Below are 11060 nucleotides of genomic sequence, written 5' to 3' on the forward strand. Positions count from 1 at the left end.
TTAATGATAAAAGCCCTGTGGTGGAGGAGGGGCTACTTCTCTGAGAATCCCCAGTGACCTAAAACTGCCATATTGGGAAAAATATGTAACATCTTGACACTAACTAGAAATTCACAGTCAGGGTGATATTCTGAATACAAATGGAACATTCCTGCAGCAAACATAGCATTTGTCATAGGAAGGAAGTGATGACAGGGCATACAGTACGTGCCTGATATCACACACGCACACACACACACACACACACACACACACACACACACACACACACACACACACTGGACATACAATTAAGCAGATTGAGGTAATTCAAGGAGATAGTTCGTGGAGAAAATGCTGTATAATGAGTGGGAGCCGGCAGAGTTCAGACACATTTTATGTAAATGAATCACATTAATATGAATGGTGCAGCAATAATTACCCTGTGTGAGACAGGAGATCTTCAGTGTAGATACGAGGGATCTGCATTTATGGACATTCTAAGAGAGAGGAGAGTAACACATATGGGCTTCATCCGAAATGGCACCCTATTCTCTATTTAGGGCCCATAGGATTCTGGTCAAAGCTAGTGGATCATGTAGGGTAGGAATTCGAGCGCCATTCGGGATGAAAAAATGGATTTTCACTATTGCAGTTCTTGTGACTTATAGAATTACAACAGTACTGACTGGCTGCACTGATGCATAGTTAACATTTAAATGGGGGGTGGACGGGTGTGGCTGAAATAGCCAAATCCAACGAATTTGAAGGGGTGTCCACATACTTTTGCATATCTAGTATATCTGCTCATCTCATCAATCCCGTCAAGTAGAGGTTTGGAGGTTTACATAATGTTAAGGTCCATTTACAGACGAATGTGCCGTCCCTAGACAAGGTCGAAGTGAAGTGTGACAGAGGCATAATGCTGTTCTTGGTATTGCTCTGCCTTCTGATGTATAGTTTGATATTAAATAATGTGCTAGACTCTAGTGACCATTGAATGTGTGGTGGAGCAGCTATTGATGGTTTGGTTACTAAACCATCCCATTTGTAAGAACAATGATTGAAGAAATCCAGTCAGAATAACACCAACAAAATCAAGGTCATTTTCAATGGACCAAAGGTAATGTTGAAAATGGGCATAATACTGTTTTTATTGATTTAGGCCAGATTCCCCCAGTCAACAAAAACTTGAGTGTATTGTCAAATATTAACAATGATGATGAATGACTATCGACTATGGAATGACAATGCAATCGTCTAAGTATGTAGGTTATGTATGCATGCAAGTTCCAGATTCTCACAGGGTAGAGTGCTGCACACAGAGATCCTATACATTTTTTATATTATACATACAGTACTATATGTAATTATACGGTGCTGTGTTCTGTATTGATTCTAACAGGGTAGAGTGCTGTGTTCTGTATTGATTCCAACAGGGTAGAGTGCTGTGTTCTGTATTGATTCTAACAGGGTAGAGTGCTGTGTTCTGTATTGATTCTAAAAGGGTAGAGTGCTGTGTTCTGTATTGATTCTAACAGGGTAGAGTGCTGTGTTCTGTATTGATTCTAACAGGGTAGAGTGCTGTGTTCTGTATTGATTCTAACAGGGTAGAGTGCTGTGTTCTGTATTGATTCTAACAGGGTAGAGTGCTGTGTTTTGTATTGATTCTAACAGGGTAGAGTGCTGTGTTCTGTATTGATTCTAACAGAGTAGACTGCTGTGTTCTGTATTGATTCTAACAGGGTAGAGTGCTGTGTTCTGTATTGATTCCAATAGGGTAGAGTGCTGTATCTTTTGTTAATTGACATGCTATTGTATTGACATTTTATTTTGACCGTCACAGAGTCACAGTCATCCGTCATGCCCCCTCGCTTACACACTGGAACATTGGAGTGCTTGGATTGTCTTGTCCAGAAAAATGCATTAAACAATGCCCACATTGATTTCTACTTGCGTTGTATAAATATCATATAATGAGCTATACAACATCTACTTAGCTGGGGCAGTTTTATGATGGGGGTGTACACCATCCTAGAATCTGTTATTAACTAACCTTGTCCACAGGCTAATTGCTACACAGCCAGCTGGAGGGCGAACAATACCTTAAAATATATTTCCCAACTTTGGTAGCCTGGCTGACACGACCCACGTGACTCACAGCGCAAGGAGTCTGTGAGAGTTAGGTATTAGCCAGACTATAACTTTAGCAGGTCCACTACAAAATCTGATTAGGAGGGGAACACAAAACGTGAACAGCATCACCATCTTAACTCAGAATTACACAGACAGGCTTGACACAAAACAGAGCCAAAGGAATTATACAGGAGCAAAGTGACTCAATGTGGAGCTTCAATATAATTTGGCCCTTACGCACACAACTCAATGACACACCTCTCTACTAGAGAGCATTTTATTTGTTAATTCCATTGGCCATGGCAGGGTTATGACCAATCAGGGACCATGTGACTACTCTGGAACTGTCACAGAGTCTATTTAACTGCAGCCAAAGAGACTGTAACATTCACACAACACTGTGTCTATACAGCAGTGTCTATACGGCAGTGTCTATACCTAGTACTCCGTTATATCATTTAGGGGAAGATCCCACATCTTAACAAATATCACAGCATCAACATCGGGCTGTGTTTTAAGACCTACATCATTGGGCAAGACCTATTTCAACCACATAACCTTCAAAATGAAAGATCAGATCTGGTAAGTCATTGCTTTTCTCTTGACTTTTTCATTGCGTTTTCCGTGTCCATATTCTTTTTTTTACAGGATTAAATCGATCTCTTATAAGTATATCTATCTCTTATGTGGTTATGGAGATCCTTACCGCTTAGGTTAGACAAATTAATACCTCTTCGGCAGTTTTATGGCAATATGAATTTCTGTAAGGCAACCCTTATGGTCTGACAGACAACAGAATATCTCACTCATACTGAAAGAAATGTATCTAAGTATATGATATACAATGACTTCTCAATAAAAGTGAAAAGGAGAAGCATTTTTTTTAAAGCTTTTACATTTTCTAATCATCAATTCAAATAATTTCCTGAATTGAATGACTTCAGTTCTAATTGACCCTCACTAACCCTGTGTTATACACCATTAATATATGTTAAGTACAATCACATGTGGTCTGGATTGCAAGACATTCCAGTATGTGAACATTCACAATGCAACATACAAGACTTTTTGACTTAAAATATACCCCTTTTTGTACTGGAACCAAATTGTCAGCGAGGGGACCGTTACAGGATAGTTATTTTACCCAGAGCTCCCTCTAAACAGGACTGTTATTTTTCCCAGAGCTCCCTCTAAACAGGATAGTTATTTTTCCCAGAGCTCCCTCTAAACAGGATAGTTATTTTTCCCAGAGCTCCCTCTAGACATGATAGTTATTTTTCCCAGAGCTCCCTCTAAACAGGATAGTTATTGTCCCCAGAGCTCCCTCTAGACAGGATAGTTATTGTCCCCAGTGCTCCCTCGAGACAGGATAGTTATTTTTCCCAGAGCTCCCTCTAGACAGGCTAGTTATTTTACTCAGAGCTCCCTCTAGACATGATAGTTATTTTTCCCAGAGCTCCCTCTAGACAGGATAGTTATTTTTCCCAGAGCTCCCTCTAAACAGGATAGTTATTTTACCCAGAGCTCCCTCTAAACAGGATAGTTATTTTTCCTAGAGCTCCCTCTAAACAGGATAGTTATTTTTCCCAGAGCTCCCTCTAAACAGGATAGTTATTGTCCCCAGAGCTCCCTCTAGACAGGATAGTTATTGTCCCCAGTGCTCCCTCTAGACAGGATAGTTACTTTTCCCAGAGCTCCCTCTAGACAGGATAGTTATTTTACTCAGAGCTCCCTCTAGACAGGATAGTTATTTTACTCAGAGCTCCCTCTAGACAGGATAGTTATTGTCCCCAGAGCTCCCTCTAGACAGTGTGAGTCACAATGTTCTCCACTTCCTCCCTCAGTTATGATGACTATCAGAAGACAGCCAGCTGGCTCCTGTCTCAGACGCAGCACCGGCCAAAAGTGGCCATCATCTGTGGCTCCGGACTGGGCATGCTAGCTGACGCTCTCAAGTGCCAGGACTCCTTCCCCTACTCCGACATCCCTGGGTTCCCACAGAGCACAGGTGAGAGAAAGTGAAAGGTAAATAGATAGAGAGATGGTGAGATAGAGAGAGAAAGAAATGGAGAGATGTAGAAAGAGAGAGTTGGGGGCCGGGAATATTGACATTACCAGTGACAGAAGTTTGTGTAACATACAGTACATTGATTGGGAAGGGAATGCATTCAACCGAAATGTGTCTTCCGCATTTAACCCAACCCACTGAATCAGAGAGGTGCACGGTGCTGCCTTAATCGACATCATTGGCGCAAAGGGAACAGTTGTTGTTGGGGGTAAAGGGCAGAATGGTAGAATATTCCACCATGGTAGAATTTTCCACCTTTCTGTTACTGGCCCAACTCTCTTAACCGCTAGGCTACCTGTTACAATAAGATTGTAGCATGCAGTATAATATTAACGATCAACACAATCAACCTAACACACCACAAATGGCTATGCTGACCACTTTGGCCATCCTGACAAATGGCCATCCTAACTTGGAACCTTTGTAATGTCAATAAACCAGCATTAAACTTTAAACATAGGGAAGAAGTTTAACAGCGTTGTTAAAGGTGTGTTTTTGAACTGTAGTTTATGTAACAACTGACTTTGCTTGTGTGTGTGTGTGTGTGTGTGTGTGTGTGTGTGTGTGTGTGTGTGTGTGTGTGTGTGTGTGTGTGTGTGCGTGTGCGTGTGCATGGCTTCACAGTGCAAGGACACGCTGGGAGACTGGTGTTTGGGGAGCTGAAAGGGAAGACGTGTGTTTGCATGCAGGGACGTTTCCACATGTATGAGGGACACTCACTCTGTAAGGTCAGTACCAGATCACAGTGGTAAGTATTGAGAAACAAGTGTTAATGCACATCCCACATCCCCTAAACAGACTGTCACTGTAACTTAGTCACTGTAATATTAGTACCAAGAAACACACCATTCTAATATCCTGCTCTCATTTGACCCAGGGTAAATACCATTAAAGGACACGATTCTAGAGAAACACTAGAGAAAGAACTAATATTATAATAGTTATTTCTTGCAGACATGTGTATTATTATTTTAAAATTAAAAGCATTAGTCCTGCCAGGTCTTCATCAGGATCTTTGAAGGCTATGAGAAACAGTGGGACTCAACACTCTCCCACAGCTCTGTATTTGTTTTACTGTTTAGATGATTTTGACATGCTGTGTTGCATTTCAACATAATTTAGGATCCAAAGTGACGGAAAGGCTATGAGTCAAGGGTTCCAATGAACAGGGCATGCCTGGGACTTGAGGAACTCTAATCTGGTTATGAAACAGCAGCTGGTAGGGTAGCTGATCTGTCTTCCTTTCTCTATTGGGCTCTGGCTTGGGAGTAATCTGCAGCATATGAGGCCCATGTGACTGGGGCTGCTGATCACTCACTGGGAGGCAGTGGTTGGCTGACCTCCAACCCACTCACTCACTAACTCACTCACTCACCAGATGTGTGTATTGTTGTGAATTCTTAGATATTAGTGTACTGTTGGAGCTAACTGTTAGCACGAGAGAGTCTATGACTGTGCCCCAAATACACTACTATTGACCAGAGGCCATATGGTAGTGCACTATAAGCACCATTTGAGATGCACCCAATGAGTCACAGCATCTGACCTCGGGTGATCACGTTGACCTGCATCACATGGCTAATTCACTTGCACGCTAATTCAACATTACGCCATTCAATGCTGCTATTGTCTTTCTTGCATAACTCCAGGTTTTATGAAGTCGGCTCTGGGCTCAGGCAGTTACTCAAGGGGATATGTAGACCCACTTTAGGCTTACTGAAGCTGTGCTGTATTGCACCTTGTTTTGAGTTTAACTCTCTACCTTTATTCATCACATCATCTCTCTCTCTATCTCTCAATTCAATTCAGTTCAGTTCAAAGGGCTTTATTGGCTCCAGTATGTGGACACCTGCTTGTCAAACATCTCATTCCAAAATCATGGGCATTAATATGGAGTTGGTCCCCCCTTTGCTGCTATAGCAACTTCCACTCTTCTGGGAAGGCTTTCCACTAGATGTTTAAACATTGCTGCGAGGAATTGCTTCCACTTGGCCCTTTCCCAAACTGTTGTCACAAAGTTGGAAGCATAGAATCATTTAGAATGTCATTGTAACCTGTAGCATTCACTGGAACTAAGGGGCCTAGCCCGAACCATGAAAAACAGCCCCAGACTATTATTCCTCCTCCACCAAACTTTACATTTGGCACTATGCATTCGGGCAGGTAGCGTTCTCCTGGCATCCGCCAAACCCAGATTTGTATGTCGGACTGCCAGATGGTGAAGCGTGATTCATCACTCCAGAGAACACGTTTCCACTGCTCCAGAGTCCAATGGCGGCAAGCGTTACTCCACTTCAGCCGACGCTTGGCATTGCGCATGGTGATCTTAGGCTTGTGTGTGGCTTCTTGGCCATGGAAACCTATTTCATGAAGCTCCCGATGAACACTTCTTGTGCTGACGTTGCTTCCAGAATTTGGAACTCGGTAATGAGTGTTGCAACCGAGGACAGATTACTTGTATGCGCTGTGCTCTTCAGTACACGGTGGTCACGTTCTGTGAGCTTGTGTGGCCTACCACTTCGCGGCTGAGCCGTTGTTGCTCCTAGAGTGTTCCACTTCACAATAACAGTACTTACAGTTGACCGGGACAGCTCTAGCAGGGCAGAAATTTGATGAAATGACTTGTTGGAAAGGTGGCATTCTATGACGGTGCCACGTTGAATGTCACTGAGTTCTTCAGTATGGGCCATTCTACTGCCAATGTTTGACTATGGAGATTGTATGGCTGTGTACTCGATGTTATACACCTGTTTGCAACGGGTGTGTCTGAAATAGCCGAATCCACTCATTTGAAGACTTGTCTGTGCAATCATGCAGTGCTTACATTGCCAAAGCAAGTATAATAGATAATACACAAAAGTGAAATAAACAAAAAAATGAACAGTAAACATTTCACTGACAAAATTTTCAAAGGAATAGAGACATTTCAAATGTCATATTATGGTGTTATAACGATGTGCAAATATCAGAGCAAACATCTCTCTCTCTCTGTCTCTCTCCCACTGTCACACAGACTACCTTTCCCGTGCGGGTATTTAAGCTCTTGGGGGTGGAGACCCTGATAGTAACCAATGCAGCAGGCTCGCTGGCAGACAGCTACCAGGTTGGGGACATCATGATCATCAAAGATCATATCAACTTCCCTGGTCTGGCTGGGCTCAATCCCCTCAACGGACCCAATGATGACAAGTGAGTGAGATCCTCTAGTCTAGTGTCAGTGGTTCTCACTAGGTCCTACTTACTAAATACCACAAACGATTCCGAAATACCAGAAACAACTCCAACAGGCCTTTGGTGCTTTGTGACCCTTCAGTGCTGTGGTTCAGGAGCCTACATGCTGCAATAGAGCCCATCATTGATTGGTGTGCTTTATTCCGCTTCATAGATGGACATTCACATTCATATTCATCACAATTCTTGAATTTGAACATTGTTGTCTTGTGTTGACCAGGTTTGGTCCCCGGTTCCCTCCCATGTCTGGTGTGTATGACAAGGACCTGCGGAAGATAGCCTTTGACCTCTGTAAAAGCATGGGCGTCTCTCAGTTTGTCCAGGAAGGGGTTTACTGTATGGTGGGAGGTCCCAATTTCGAGAGCATCGCAGAGGCCAGACTCCTTCACAGACTAGGGGTGGACGCCGTGGGTGAGAGAACTAGAGCTTGTTCACTCCCAGAGAGATTCTAGCCTGGTCCCATATCGTTTTTTTGCTCTCTTGCCAATAATGCATTCTAGATCGATCTGTTTATTAAAGTGGTTGGTGATTGGTGCCATGATAGGATATAATTTTGGGGCAAAATCTGCTCAGACATCTGAGGTGTGCTTTGTACATAATAATATTGTCCGTTCATAAAAATCTAGGTGCCCATTCTAATGCATTATAATATTATGTGAGTAGCAGCAGGTGTTCATCTTCCTTGTCTCCGCTTCTCTCCTCCTCATAGGAATGAGCACAGCACCAGAAGTGGTGGTAGCCACCCACTGTGGCATGAGGGTGTTCGGCCTCTCTCTCATCACCAACAAGGTGGTGAAGAGCTACAATGACACAGAGTCTGTCAACCACGAAGCTGTACTGGAGGTCAGCAAGCTGCGCTCACAAACGCTGCAGATGCTGGTCACAGAGCTGGTCAGCCGGATGGACATCAACAACAACACGACTTGAACTGAAGAGAGCAGCAAGATGCAAAGCTACACCGAAACCTTTCGAATTCGCTCATCATGATGAAAACATTCAACAGCGACCTGGCCAATGGCACCCTATTCCCTAGTGCACTACTTTCGACCAGAGCCCATTGCACCCTATTCCCTATAAGTAATGCACTATAGGGTGCCCGTTTCGGATGCATAACAAGAATCCAATAACTGAAAGTCTGCTAGATCGAATCCCCGAGCTGACAAGGTAATAATCTTTCGTTCTGCCCCTGAACAAGGCACTGTTCCTAGGCCGTCATTGTAAATAAGAATTTATTCTTAACTGACTTGCCTAGTAAACAAATAGGTTAAATCAAAATACTCTCATTTGTATTTTGTGATATCACTACTGAGGTTTAACTGTGGTATATTTGTATTTGGTGTGAAAAACCGGCACTCTCAAATTGACAACTTAACTTATTATTTTTCAGCTGTATTAACTAATCTTTCTATCCACAATTGTGTGCTAATACTTGTTCACAGATAATAAAAGTGAAATATTATAATGCAGCTCTATTCAGGATTCATTATTATGTATTACAAATCAATGTCACATATTCAGATAATTACATAGATTCATATAATTGTGCACATTTATATTTATGTATTTATATGGTGGTTTCATTCATGTAAAGTACAATCTATTTCAATTGTATATTGTTAGTCAACGTTTTGCACAGACAAAATGTTTTATCAAATAAAAAAGCATTGAATTCTGAAAGAATTGTGTTATGTAATTTTCCTGTAGCCGAATACATAATTTACACAAGATTCACAGTATGTTGCCTGTAAAGTCAAAATAGGCAATATTACACTTCATATACATCACAGAAGACTGAAATATAACTAAACTGTTTGACATAGAAACACAGGAAATAGAAACACATTTTCTGTGGAAAAAAAAGGTTATTAATTATTAATATTAATAGCATTACACCCATGAGGCCACTACTTCATTCGACTGGAGGAAAGGGCAACAAAGATAAGACACACTTAAATTGAAGTCCACTGGACTTCCTTTACAACCAGTGCGGTACACCTCAGTACTATCTATATATATTGAGTGGCTACTGCCAACACACTGTCAATGACACTGACTCTACTCCAGCCACTTGAATCATGGGAATTGATGGGAAATTATGTAAATGTATCGCTAGCCACTTTAAACAATGCTACCTTATATAATGTTACTTACCCTACATTGTTCATCTCATATGCATACGTTGATACTGTACTCTATATCATCGACTGCATCCTTATGTAATACATGTATCACTAGCCACTTTAACTATGCCACTTGGTTTACATACTTATCTCATATGTATATACTGTACTCGATATCATCTACTGTATCTTGCCTATGCTGCTCTGTACCATCACTCATTCATATATCCTTATGTACATATTCTTTATCCCCTTACACTGTGTATGACAGTAGTTTTTTTGGGAATTGTTAGTTAGATTACTTGCTCGTTATTACTGCATTGTCGGAACTAGAAGCACAAGCATTTCGCTACACTCGCATTAACATCTGCTAACCATGTGTATGTGACAAATAAAATTTGATTTGATTTGATTTGATTTGATTTATCTTAGATGTGTTCTAAGATAATCCCTGTCTAGGGGCCTGTCTGGTCCTCACTGTTCTCAAAGGGGAGTTTAGAACTAGTTTTGATTTATGCTCTGGCGGCCTCGTACGGTGTTGTCCGTAGTCTCGACCCCCCCAACGGCCTCGATAAGGCTCATCATGGGTCTGGGCTACTATTCCCCCCCTTTATGTCTCGGGACCCCCCCCACCAGCGGGTGGTGTTGGTATCCGAGGCGCAAACGAAAAGTTCGGACCCTATGTACGAGTTGTCAGTGTCCGCGTTATTATGAGAGTGGCTGTAACCTTTCAACCAAATCTCCTAGTGTTTGTGCTTCAACACCCTCAGTGGCTGTTGAGGTCTGTCAGTCACCACCGCGTCCGCGTGTGGCACCCTCATCAGTACCTGCGAACTGAGACGAGGATATCGGTCTGTGATATCGCAAAGTGTTTCACCAGTGGGAGTCATCGGGTCAGTTGCTGGACTGACGCCATTAGTGTTATTGTAAGGGTTGACAGTCCCCCACAAAGCGGAAGGTGTATCATCGGAAGCAGAGTATACTCTGTGCATCAATGTTTTTCTTGCTGAGACGGCCGCAGTGGTTACGGAAGTGTCCGAAGGGCAAGAGAAGTTCATCTCAACTACCGTATTGCATGTTTTGATCATCCTTCAACCCTTTGTTACCCTTGTGCTCTGACACTTTGTGTGGGTTGGGTGCAGGAACGTAGTGAACAGGTCGATTGTAGCGGTAGTCGTTTTGATGGCGACGTGCTTTACAGTTATTTTGACCGCGGAGGTTATTGGAATCATGGTTTCGTGGTAGAAACTGTTTTTGTGCGTCATCTCTCAACGCTCTAATACCTGATAATGCACCCTCTGACTGGAGTGAGTGCTCCTGGTCAAACTTCAAAACTCAGGGCTCTTAGCGTTGCGAGCTTTTGATGCCTCAAAAGCTGTGCTTGCAAGCTCTCTGAGTTGTAAGATAGGCAAGCCAACGTGGGCTGCAGGGCCCAAGTAGGTAATGAAGGTAGGATACCAGTTCGACAGGAACATTTGTTTAAATGGTAACAGGTCTTCTATGCCTTTTTCAGTGAGTATGCCAAA

At 42.5% G+C, this 11060-nt stretch overlaps 1 protein-coding gene across 2 annotated transcripts; it reads left to right on the forward strand.

Moving 5' to 3' along the window:
- The first annotated feature begins 2493 nt into the window (after positions 1-2493).
- pnp4a (purine nucleoside phosphorylase 4a) lies at positions 2494-8880 on the forward strand. 2 transcript variants are annotated; one of them, XM_024374961.2, is made up of 6 exons: positions 2494-2697; positions 3960-4123; positions 4808-4911; positions 7197-7372; positions 7635-7825; positions 8124-8880. In XM_024374961.2, the coding sequence occupies exons 1-6, from the start codon at positions 2681-2683 to the stop codon at positions 8339-8341; spliced, it is 870 nt and encodes a 289-aa protein (XP_024230729.1). In that variant the 5' UTR covers positions 2494-2680; the 3' UTR covers positions 8342-8880. The 2 variants fall into 2 exon arrangements, with proteins under 2 accessions (XP_024230729.1, XP_024230719.1); XM_024374951.1 differs by lacking the exon at positions 2494-2697 and having other exon boundaries at positions 3937-4123.
- Positions 8881-11060: the final 2180 nt, after the last annotated feature.

This window comes from Oncorhynchus tshawytscha, linkage group LG02 (assembly GCF_018296145.1).
Source record: "Oncorhynchus tshawytscha isolate Ot180627B linkage group LG02, Otsh_v2.0, whole genome shotgun sequence".
Lineage (NCBI taxonomy): Eukaryota > Metazoa > Chordata > Actinopteri > Salmoniformes > Salmonidae > Oncorhynchus > Oncorhynchus tshawytscha.

What these genes read in the sequence shown, in the direction of transcription:
- pnp4a (XM_024374951.1), top strand. Translation starts at nt 3,937, where the DNA reads ATGTTCTCCACTTCCTCCCTCAGTTATGATGACTATCAGAAGACAGCC. An exon ending in TGGGTTCCCACAGAGCACAG is followed by an intron (nt 4,124 to 4,807) that starts GTGAGAGAAAGT and finishes ATGGCTTCACAG; the next exon opens with TGCAAGGACACGCTGGGAGA. An exon ending in AGGGACACTCACTCTGTAAG is followed by an intron (nt 4,912 to 7,196) that starts GTCAGTACCAGA and finishes ACTGTCACACAG; the next exon opens with ACTACCTTTCCCGTGCGGGT.